The sequence below is a fragment of the Balaenoptera physalus genome, assembly GCF_965194825.1.
Source record: "Balaenoptera physalus genome assembly, chromosome: 1".
NCBI lineage: Eukaryota > Metazoa > Chordata > Mammalia > Artiodactyla > Balaenopteridae > Balaenoptera > Balaenoptera physalus.
The window spans coordinates 118126499-118139261 of NC_138882.1; the positions used below are offsets into that span (position 1 = coordinate 118126499).

General features: G+C 36.1%; 1 protein-coding gene across 16 annotated transcripts in view; it reads left to right on the plus strand.

The window, feature by feature from the left end:
• Positions 1–12763, plus strand: part of KYAT3 (kynurenine aminotransferase 3) — a 53478-nt gene that overhangs the window by 19373 nt on the left and 21342 nt on the right. For all 16 annotated transcript variants that reach the window (XR_014268129.1, XM_082477744.1, XM_082477743.1 and 13 more), the window contains 6 exons: positions 3231–3289; positions 3883–4027; positions 4671–4820; positions 8662–8748; positions 9537–9662; positions 9759–9879. Coding sequence is in view for 15 of the 16 variants with exons in the window: in XM_082477744.1 (XP_082333870.1) it covers positions 3231–3289; positions 3883–4027; positions 4671–4820; positions 8662–8748; positions 9537–9662; positions 9759–9879 (688 nt within the window). In the remaining variant the exon portion in view is untranslated. The remainder of the gene's footprint in view (positions 1–3230; positions 3290–3882; positions 4028–4670; positions 4821–8661; positions 8749–9536; positions 9663–9758; positions 9880–12763) is intronic.

A 12763-nucleotide genomic window follows, 5' to 3' on the forward strand; every position in this document is an offset into this window, starting at 1 on the left:
ACAGCTAACTTTCAGTGAATATGTAGCACGAGAAGCAAATAACCCCTTATGATTTTAAGCAACCAAGACTTTGGGGTCATGTGTTACTGAAGCATTAACTTAAGGTAGCTGACGCCATAAGTTCACTCCTAATGTGTGCGTTTTTTTCATTCATTCATCAGATATTTATTAAAAGCTTGCTATGTGCTAGGCATAGTACTGTGTGTTGGACACTCTGATGGTTAATTTTATCTGTCAATTTGCCTAGGCCACACTACCCAGATGTTTGGTCAAACACCAGTCTAGATTGTTTCTGTGAAGATATTTTTCAGGTGAGATTAACGTTTCAATCAGTAGACTTTAAGTAAAGCAGATTACCCTCCATAATGTGGGTGGCCTTGATTCAGTCAGCTAAAGGCTGTAAGAGAAAAAAAAGACGGAGGTTCCCCCAGGAAGAGGGAATTCTGCCTCCACACTGCCTTCAGACTCGAGCTGCAACATGAGCTCTTCCTTGGGTCTCCAGCCTGCTGGAGCTCTGCAGATTTTGAACTTGCCAGCTGCCACAAATCTCATGAGCCAATTCCTAGAAATAAATCCCTCTCTCTCTCTCTCTCTCTCTCTCTCTCTCTCTCTCTGTATATATATATATATATATATATATATATATATATATATATATATATATGCACATCCGATTGGTTCAGTTTCTCTGGAGAAATCCGATTAATACACAGTCAGTGAACAGTAAACAACCTAGAAATAGTCCTCATAGAGCTTATAGTCTAAGGTAGAATACAGACAAATAAACAGAAAAAAAGACGATGTTATGTAGTAAATGCTGGAAATGCTTCATGTCATAGGAACACATAGGAGGAGCATCTAACCATGACTTGGGGAATCAGAGAAGGCTCTCTGGAGGAAATGAAGTCTAACTTGAGAACTGAAGGTGGCAGGTGGAATAGGAGTTAGCCAAGTGAAGGGACGAGGTTGTGGAGACCAGGGCTTAGATCGAATGCAGAACATGCATTCTTAACAAGGGCATTATTGCCCCCAAGAGGGAGAAACTGGTGCTTGGCAGGTGAAATAAATCTTGGTTATTACAATGTTTTGTGATCATCCAAAGCTCAACTCTATCCGACAAAATCTTATTCCTTAATATTTAATGAGGGAGCGGGGGAGACATGATTAGAAAAAATGTCTGGAAAGTCTCCATGGTTGGGAGAGGGGGTGCACGGTGGTGACAAAAAGAAAAGGCTGAGGAACATTGGTGTAGAAAGACCTTTTGGGTAAGGGAAGGATCACATACGGAGCTTGTGAGAGAAGACTTATAGCATATTTAACAGGTCAGAATGGTTGAGGCATACAGTGGGAAGGAACAGAGGCACAGAGAGTCGTGGGAGAAGAGGCTCATCTAACATTCTTTCACAAATGTTAAAGAAAATTAAATCTGAAAAATGCATTTTGACCACAATTATCTAAATATTTTAGGTGAAATTGGACTTTGTGTCTAAATTATCTACTGTAGACTATGCTCACTTTTATATATGAATTTCTACTTTGTGTTTGTAGTCATAGATTAAATGAATCATTAACTTTAAATATGTTTTAGAGATGACAAAGAACAACTGTTAGAATAACTTTTCTATCTTTCTCAGACTTTTAGTTTTATAATTGTAGTCTCTATAACAGCATCATGTTCAGGTGGGCATTTAATCATTAGGCTGTTCTGGAAGGCACATTAACCTCTGGAGAATTTGCGTGTGATTTACTTCACTGGAGTTTCAAAGATTAAAAATATGAGAGTAAAAAGATATTTTTCTTGGTTCCATTATTGGGAATAGAGTGAGAACAATGGTCTGTTTAATAATAACCATTATCATTATCTCCCTCCCAGATGGAATTAAAATTACTTTAATTTTCTATTAGGAAAATCTTTGCAAAAATGCTGCCAATCTTTTTTTTTTTTTTAATTTCCAGCAGCTTGGCAACAATGAACCCAAAACTAATTCAGTGCTTTTGAGAGATAATATAAACTTAATTTTAGGCTCTAAAGAACTAAAAAATTGCATGCTCTTCCATAATTTTAGCTTTTAATATTTTTATACCCCAGCCCTAACTTGCTTGATGTGAGTAGACCTGACCTAAATGTCTAATATACTTTTTTAAGAGACAGCATTCTAGTAATCAAAGGTCTTGTTAAGTAAAAAACAGTATGCGGAAACAGTACTGAATATGTGTTCTGAAGTCACACTACCTGGGTTCACATCCTGAGTTGAATCTGTTTGGGTTTAAATGCTACTAGCTTTCGTGAATTGGGCAGATGTAAAGTTACATGATCTTATCCTCTGTGTACCTCACTTTCCTCATGTGTAAATTATGGCTCATAATAGAACCACTACATAGAGTTGTTGTAAATATTAAATGAGTTAATTATTTAAGACACTTAGAACAGTGCCTGGTACATACTTAGTACCCAATAATGTTACCTACTATTATTATTATTTAGAACTCCTTATTAAGTAGTTTTAAAACCATTTGTTTTGGTGCTTCCTGTATGCCATACAAGGAACTTAATTGTGAAACTGTTAGTACACCTGACCTCAAATGATCTTCACAGCATGAGTCAAGATTATTTATTTATTTATTTATTTATTTATTCATTTATTTATTTATTTATATGTTTTGTTGCACCGGGTCTTAGTTGCGGCTCACAGGCTCCTTAGTTGCAGCTCGCTGGCTCCTTAATTGTGGTACGTGGGCTCCTTAGTTGTGGCATGCAAACTCTTAGCTGCGGTATGCGGGATTTTTAGTTGCAACATGCATGTGGGATCTAGTTCCCCAACCAGGATCAAACCCGGGCCCCCTGCATTGGGAGTGCAGAGTCTTATCCACTGCACCACCAGGGAAGTCCCCTCAAGATATTTCTTTAAACTGACATTTTTTAGTATCATTATTGTTCTCTTCAGTATATTACAGGCCTTTAAATTGATTTATTTTTTAGGCTAGGGTGATATTTTTGTTCTTATGTGAGAAGATAAACATCTAAGGTTCATAAGGAAGAACACTCCTTAGAGCAGTAGGTGGGAGATGAATTCCTCTTCGGAACTTTTTATTGGCGTCTAGAATTTATCTCTACAGTGCTGCTTTTTCCATGGTGCCCATAGGGAAAAGCAAGAGTTACCCATGATTTTCTGGCATTTTTGTTTTGATTAAAGAAATTTTAAAACCCTTTCAATATTTATATCTTTCAGAAAATGTCTTTGAAATTCAAAAATGCAAAACGAATTGAAGGCCTTGATAGCAATGTGTGGTGAGTAACTTAGAATAAACAATAATCATTGGGTGAAGTTTTTTTCCTCCACATGTTTATATCCTTATTTGGGAATTTTTAGCTTTATCTATAGTCTATAAATAAAACCACTTATTTTAATTCATCCATTCAGTGGAAATGGAAGGAAATAATGATTCATACACTGATTTATTCACTTAGCAAATGTGCCAGGTCCTGAGCTAGGCACTGGAAATGGACAGAGAAAATGACAGATTGGGTGGATGCCCTTGTGGAACTTACCTTCTAATCCATCAACTTTTCCTATTAGCGCTCCTTTCTAATGGTTGATAAGAGAACCTAGCAGCAGATGGTTGAGAAAAATATATATATGATTAAAATATGGGTATCATGGAACTGAGATTTGTAAGAAACGTTAAGTTCATCAGTTCAGCCATCATTTTTCCAGGTAAAGTCATTTTGTAGATGGTAAAATTCTTGTCGTGAATTCATTAATTTTTTTTTGATCTGTAAGACTAAACTAAGTCTTATTTTTCAGTTTTCAAAGACTATGAGGTATAAAAAGCTAACTTTGTAATTTTAATACTTACTAATATTAGTATTTTTTATCTTAGGATTGAATTTACCAAGTTGGCTGCAGACCCCTCTGTTGTGAATCTTGGCCAAGGCCTTCCAGATATATCCCCTCCTGTATATGTAAAGGAAGAATTATCAAAGATTGCAGCAATTGATAGTCTGAATCAGTACACACGGGGTTTTGTAAGTATATGAGGACTATGTGGGGTGTGAGCTTGTATTTTATATTGTATTGTGCGTGAATGTACTTCTATCACTTCTCCGTAATTGGCTTTCTGGAACCAACTGTCCCAACTTGGTAACCAGAGGAACACCCACCCTTACCCTTATCTCCTAGGGTGAGCTGTCCCCTACTTCCAGCTTCTCCACAGTCCTGTCTTGGCCCTTCCTTTACCGTTGTTCCAGGATGGGGTCCTACGACAAGCAGGGAAGGAGAATATTCACTTTAGACGTGTTTTCTCTCCCTTTCAAACTTATGCAGCCTCAGCACTGGTTTCTTACTTAATATTCTCTATTTCCAACTAGTTACTTTCTTTCTCTCTACCTCAGCACAACCTCCATCTTTCTGTGGCGGAATGCCTAGGATATCCAGAGATTTCATAGATTCTACTAAAAAAAAAACTCACCACAAGTCTTCACGACCATTCATGCAGGAACCCTCTGAAAATGGGAAAAAAATTTTTTTAATTTATTGCCATTTAAAAATAAAAATTGGAAAATTATTAAACCCAGATGTTAAAAATTCTTACATTTTAGAGCCAAACTATCTCAGAGAAGTAGGTCCCATAATTAAGTTCAAGGTTTTGTTCTTCTTTTTACTCAACAGGGTCATCCATCACTTGTGAAAGCTCTGTCCTGCCTATATGAAAAGTTTTATCAAAATCAAATAAATCCAAATAAAGAAATCCTTGTGACAGTAGGAGCATATGGATCTCTTTTTAATGCCATTCAAGGATTAATTGATGAGGGAGATGAAGTAAGTATATTAACATTATCATGTTGCCTATATTAATCACTATCATTTGTCCTGCTTTTATTTTTACTTATTTTACGCTCTTTTTTTTTTTTTTTTTTAAAGAAATTCACGTTCTTTTTTATTTATTTATTTATTTATTTTTGGCTGTGTTGGGTCCTCATCCCCGTGCGAGGGCCTTCCCTAGCTGCGGCAAGTGGGGACCACTCTTCATCGCGGTGCGCGGGCCTCTCACCATCGCGGCCTCTCCTGTTGCGGAGCACAGGCTCCAGACGCGCAGGCTCAGCAATTGTGGCTCACGGGCCCAGCCGCTCCGCGGCACGTGGGATCCTCCCAGACCAGGGCTCGAACCCGCGTCCCCCGCACTGGCAGGCAGACTCTCAACCACTACGCCACCAGGGAAGCCCTACGCTCTTTTTTATTTGAATTATTTTTGAAGTATAATGTATGTGCAGTCAAGTTCACAAATGTTAAGTACAACTTAGTAAATGTTTACATGTATATATATGTATGTCTCCATGTAACCACAAACCAGATGAAGATGTAGTACATTTCCAGCAACCGAGAAGGTTCCCTTTTGCCCCTTCGTAGTCTATATTCTTCCAGAGGTAACCACTCTTCTGTGTTCTGTCACCATAGGTTCATTTTGTCAGCTCTTTAACTTGATATAATACAATCATGCAGTATGTACTCTTGAGTCTGGCTTCTCTCATTTATCATTTTGTCTGTGAGAGTCATCCATTTTGTTGCATGTCATTTATTCTTATATTTACAGTCTATTTAGATAAGGGAAGGTAAAAGGGGCTAGCAGTGATGTGGGAAAATGAATCTTAGTTTTCACTGCTAAAATAACCTTTAATCTGAACTCAGTCAATAAGTATTTGGTCCCTGTCTTTTTGTACCCTGTGTTGTTAGCAGCACCGTGTGAGAGATGTATAACAAGAAGGCTGAGTGATTTCTTCATTTAGTGATGTGATATAAAACCCACTTTGGCACTGACCTCAGTCAGCTCTGCCCCTAATTCCCCCTTATCATTCCAATACCCCTGCTTCAGTATTTCCTCACCTCTTTCATCTATTCAGAATTTATTGAGAATACGCTAGACATTGTGGGAGAGATTTTTAAAAGACTGTTTCTGCGTGGAAGGGGTTCCCTGTTTAGTAGAGGATATAGACTTGTAAACAGATGAGGAGGAATGCAATGCTATAGGCGGTGGTGGGGAATGTATAAGTTACCATGGTGACAAGAGGAAGAAGTGATCAACTCTGCTAATATAGGTCTGGAAAGCTCTAGAGAGGTGTTGGTTAAGCTGGGTGTGAAGAATGAATATTTGCTGTGATCTGTATTGTTAATTCCTTTCTTTGAACTCTCCCCGCACTTTATCTGTATCTCCTTTATGAAAGGTACCTGTTACTTTGTGTTACATTATCCTTTTACATCTCAATTCACTCTACTACGCCAAACAATAAGCTACTTAAGGAGACATGGTAAGGAAGTACAGTCATACTTTCATATACGTAATCTCCTTTATTCCTATAAAATAGTTGGAAGTTTTATCTGAGACTTTGGTGTTGTTACTCCTTTGTTGCTTCCTCCTTCTCTGCACTTTGTTGGTGTGTCCCAAGGCTCAGCTCTTGACCCTCTTTCCTCTATTCTTTCTTCCCTGATCATCTTATCTAATATTTTGAAACCTCACACACCACTTTCCATCATATTGACCTATTATTTTCCTTATAGTATTTATTACTATCTGAAATTAGCTGATTTACTTCCTTGTTTTCTTATTTATTATAAATGTCTTGCAGGAGAATGTAAGTTCCAGGAGAACTAGTTTATCGCTATAGAGCTAGCACCTGAAATAGTGAGTGCTCAGTAAATATTCCTCAAAAAGAGAGGGGAATTATTTCCATTGTAAAAATAAGGATATTTCAGGGAAGAGTGTTAAGTATATTCTTCATTTCCACCTCACTGCCTTCCCAATTTACTTTCCTTCATTGAGCTCTCACTTCATACCAGGCACTGTTTCTCACCAGGGCTACAAAGATGGGTCATCTTAGTCCCTAAGAATTTCATAGTCTAATTAAGAACTTGAGGAAAAGATTCATTCCTGGCTCATTTCTTTGTCCTGCACAGTACCCAACAACTAACATAGCACATTGTATAGGAACTACTCAGTGTGAGTTGGATGACTAGTACAAACAAAGGGGCTTTAGAATGTAAGGACCTCCTATGACTCCAATGAGAAAGACCTTGAAAAAGAAGTACAAGCAGTAAAAAGTGCAAATTTAAGGTGATAATTAGGTACCATGAATTTAACCAACACAAACTTAAATGTGGCAGTTTAGTGTAGACTTGTAAAATTATGAATTGTTGCCAGATTTTTCACAAGCAGTTTGACTATATATATAAAGTACCATAAAACATGTTTATACCCTTTAGTCTAGCAGTAGCAATCATGTGAATTTATTCAGCAAATGATTTTAAAATGGAGATACTATGCATAGTCACAAGTGAACATTGCACTGTTATTTATACAAGCAAACTATAACAAAATTATTCTAGAATTCAATAGACTCTCAAATAGCCTTTAAAATAATAAGTGTTAAAACTAAATAATATTAAAATTTTTGTGAAATATTTCTAAGTTTAAAAAGGATAGAAAAATCAAATGTGTACAATGGATATAAATTATGTGTTCAAACTCTCCTTATAGAAAAGCAAAAAGTTAGGGATGCTAGGTCCAGGCTGGCATACTGCTGAAGGAATACCGACGGGACAGGTTAGTCTGGCCCACTGACCTGAAAGCCAGGCCATGAGTGATTGAGAGAGAGCCTGTAGGAGCAAAGGAACAGGGAGTATATCCTAAGGGGCTAGGAAAAAAGGATCCAGATGTAAGTCATCTGGAGGGAAATTGTGGTTATCAGACATTAGCAGTAGCATCCTAACTGTCTACCTGCATACGCTCTTTGTTTGGGGATGCTTTTGAGAAGCGACAAACGTCTTTACTCTCAGGATAATACTTATAAATTAGTACTCCACAGCGGAGAGCATCAGTTGCAGTGCTTTCTTTCCTTATGGTCTTGCTCTGCCACTGATCATTTATTTTCTAATTTGAAATTTAAACTCAATGTTTTTGGCTGGAACATCCCTTTGAGAATGTGATGAGAGCTGTGACCCCAGAAAAAATATACCTATGCATGTAGAAAATTTTATATAGGTATATTTAAATAGGTATATTTAAATTCAGTATATTTAAATTAAATTAAATATATTTAAATTAAATATAAATATATTTAATTTAAATATATTAAATTATTATATATTATATTCTATTATATTAATATTTAAATTATATTTAATAATTATATTATTAATATAATTATTAATTATACTAATTAATATAAATATTAAACAATTATGTTTAATATTTAAATTATATTTAATATAAAATATATTTTATATAATATTATATATTATTAATATTTAAATTATATTTAATTTAAATATATTAAATTAAATTAAATATATTTAAATTAAATATACCTATTAAATAGGTATATTTTCCCCAGAAAAATATACCTATGCATGTAGAAAATTTTACATACAATTCCAAGGGTCCCACTGCAAGCCTATCCACAGATCTCCCTAAGAGATCAAGGGCTCCAGTTAAGGATCCCGACAAGTTTATCCCCAAGGTCTTTTTCACTCAGATGTGTGAAGACATAGCCTGCTTTCTACACTACTGCATCTCAGCATATAGTATAGTGCCTTGCACATAGTAGGTACACAATATTTGTTAAATGGATTAATGATTGATATGTTGTGTTATTTGGTTTTATTCCAGGTCATAGTGATAGTGCCTTTCTATGACTGCTATGAGCCCATGGTGAGAATGGCTGGAGCAATACCTATTTTTATTCCCCTGAGATCTGTAAGTTTGCCCCTATGACTCACATGTTTTAAGAAGTTTTGTAAATACCATTACTTTGTTGCCAATAAAGTTCCTACTTTGATAACACTTTGGGATTTACTATATATCTCTACTATGACTGAAGGTAACAATTTTAAGGGGGGATCTTTTATTACTTTATCTTGTGTTTGCGCGTCTGTCTGTTGTATCAGCGTCTACATTGTATGTAATACTATTTTTTGTGGTTATGTGTCTCCCCTACTGACTGAGCACCACCAGGTCAGAAACCATTTCTGACTCACTTTTACAGCTCTGGTCCCCAGTGACTAACAGTGCAGGGTATATGCTGGGTGCTCAATAAATGCTTATTGAATTCTGAATGAAGTAATTTTTTTTTAATTCTGCTTTTATCTTTAGGAATACAGTATAGTACCATTGTCTTTTTAAAATTTTCATCAAAATAAGTGATACAAGGTGAATCACAGAATCTTCTATTAGCCTTATAGTACCAGATGTGTTAACCATAGTTACAGCTGGCTCCTTTGAAGGAATATAGGCACTTTCACAGCCGTTAATGTTGACAGAGTTCATGTTTCCAATTAACAGGTATGAGCATGGAACTCACATCCTGTTGGGCTCTTAAGGCAGAGTAAAGCTTAGTTACTTCTATTTCTTTTCTTTGTTTGTCATCTCTTCAGTTACCTTTGCCATGCCTTTCTCTACTTTTTTTTCCTTGTTAGGTTATTTATTTGTAGGACAGCAAACATGAATTAACTGAATTAAATCACATCTTCATTCTTCATGCTTAGAAACCTCTTGATGGGAAAAAATGGTCTAGTTCTGACTGGACATTAGATCCTCAAGAACTGGCAAGCAAATTTAATTCCAAAACTAAAGCTATAATACTAAATACTCCACATAACCCCCTTGGCAAGGTGAGTCTTTGATCTCTTTATACAGTCTTCTGGTCCATCATTTTCTCACATGTTGAATAATTGGCTCTGCTCCTTTGTTTCCTTTCATATGTGTAGGTGTATACCAAAGAGGAACTCCAAGTAATCGCTGACCTTTGCATCAAATATGACACACTCTGCATCAGTGATGAGGTTTATGAATGGCTTGTATATACTGGAAATAAGCATTTTAAAATAGGTATCGATTATTACATAGAGTCACAAATCTAAATGTGTTTGGGCATGTGTGGAACATCTGATTGGAAAGGATCCCAGAAGAGCTTTAAAGTAGTCTTTGTAATGGGTAAATGTCTGTGAGCGCTTAAAAATGGGCCTTGAATGAATGATGCTTGAGTGAATTTATGAGCAGATTGAAGGACAAGCAGTACAAACTTAGGAGACGAGATTTTGGATCACACTATAAAACTATGAAACCAGAGAAGTAGTACTTTTGCCTTTATTCTTAGCTTTCTTCAAGAATCCAGCTATTACTTGGCATATAAGACACAGGGAACTTAATTGTTCCTGAACTGGTCTGTCCCTGCTGAGCAGGTTGCCAAAATGCCAGGTCAACAGGAAAAGATTTTCATGACAGTAAGGTGTTGCTGCATGGCCCTTGCCTGGGATTTCGCCATTACTACTGGGCCATCTCACAAAAGCCACAGTGTCTTCTGAGGTAATCCAAACTTATATCAACTGTAGGATTATAAACTGGGCTGCAACCTTTCGGTCTTTGCACTTGCCCTACCTATACCTGGAAACACTTTTCCCCAGATATCCAAACGGCTCAGTCTGTCACCTCCCTGAGGTCTTTATTCAGATGTCAAATTTGATGACCACAATGTTTAAGATAGATACACCTCTCCTTCCAGCATTTTCTTTGTACTTTTTCTGTTCTGTTTTGTTTTTTCCTCTATAACAAATATCAAGATCTATATATTTTACTTCTAACCTGCAAGAAGGTAGGAATTTTTAAATGTTTTGGTCTCTTCTGACTCCCTAGTTCCCAGAAAGGGTCTTGTGCATGGTAGACAGTCAGAAAGTAATTGTTGAATAAAATGAATAGGAAGTATGAAAAGGGTGAGGGAAGGATAACTAAAATCACTGGCAGGAACCAATAAATTTTAAAATTAGTGCACTTATATATAAATAGTTGTTGCACATATCATAATTATCCGTGGCAAATTACAAATTGTTGTAGAGACACAGAGGAGAAGGCAACTGCTTCAGGTGATCAACAAAGCAGTGGGCAAAAGACGGGACTTAGGCAGCGAAATAGAAAGAAAATTCCTATCAGATAAACTTTTATGTACTGAGGCAAGGAGGCCTGAAAGATCAAGATATACTTAAGTGGTAGAAGGGTGTGTTGCAGTAACTGGCACAGATGAGAGTGGAAAAGTAGGGTGATTCTGAAGGACTATATATATGAGGATAAAGAGTTTAAACTTCATTGAGGGGGTCAGTGGTTCTGAAACTTACTTTAGTGATTAGAGCATCTTAAAGTCATGATGTTCACATCATGAAATAGTGACAATACGTACTTATTTCATCATGAAACTAGAGGCAATTTTCTTAACAGAAATTCAGTAATTAGAACTCAGTGTAAAAACCACAAGTCTGTGTGTATTTACCTGTAACAAAGTGCTATTGAAATCAATACATCTGAGTTTTTCTGATTTTTGCCATTAATGTTCATTTTCTAATGCTCATTTGTTTCACTGTTGGTAGCATTCACTATCAGATAAGTGGTAGCACTTACCTTAAGTGCTTAAGAAAATTTTGTGGAAAACTGAAAATTAATTTTTTTAAGTTCTATTTAAAAACTCAATAATTAATTTGATCATCAGGGTACCAGTGAGCATACTTTGAGAACTACTGCAACAGGTAGTGACGAGGCAGGGTAATTAGTTCCATATTGGATTTGTTTTATAAAGGTAAGAACCAGCTACAGGTGAGGATCTTAAGTCAGATGCCCTGGCAGTGGAGATGATACATGAGGGCTACTTAGAAGTAGAAACTATAGGGCACAGAATATAGCATTTGAAGGTGGGAAAGCAAGCAAGTGTGATTCTGAGATCTCTAGCCTGGACCACTAGGTAGTGATGAGGCCCTCACCCAGGGACGGAGATGTGGGAGGAGGAACAGATCTGTGGGGAAGAGCTGAGCAAAGGAAATTCCTGCTTCTCATGCTCTAGTCTTGCTAAGTTTCAGTGTCTTTGAGACATAGAGGAGGAGATGTCTAGAAACAAGTAGAATTATAGGCCTGATCGTCAGGATCAAATTGTGAAGGGATTTATTTTTAGCAGTCATCAAAATTTTGTTGATAGTGGAACCCATAGAAGAGAATGAATCTTCTAAGGAAAAATGTATAAACAGAGAAGAGGGTCAGAGATTTGCAAGGTATGGTGCCTTAGCATAGCAGACTTTTGTTATTTGTCAAAATTGCATTACAGTTCACCTTCTCACATCTTGTTGATGATCTCTGTCTCAGGTCACTAACTTCTCCCCAGTTGAAAATCAGACCAACATGGACAATTAAATGTTTTGGTAATTTTTTTAGATTAAGCAGAGAGAGGAAGAGGTATCTATCTAATGAATAAATATAATTTTATACTTAACATTTTACATGTTTTACAAATGTTCATGCCTATGCAATGACTCAAAGCTTTAAAAAATTTAGTTAACTCAGTTTAGCAGTATTCTTTCCAAAATATTACTTTAAATGATCTTGAAATTTATTGTTTAAACCTTATATTATAAGCCCTTCATGGTAAAAGTATAAATGATGATGTTATTTCCTAAAGATATCATATATTTTTAACTCAGATTTTTTAGTTGTTTTAACAACTCATAAAAGTAAAACAAGAAAAAAATGAATTCACTATTTCATTATTTAGAGAGTGCAAATGTGTGAAAACTTATTCTATTAAATACAGTGGCCTTTGTTACATGAAAGATGCTAAATGGCTCTTCCATCAATTTACAGAGTGCAATAGTAGCTCTTTAATATAATACAGTAAGGCTTGCTGGCCATACATCATGAAATTCGCATCATCTTCATGTTGTCACAGAGGCAGTTTTTC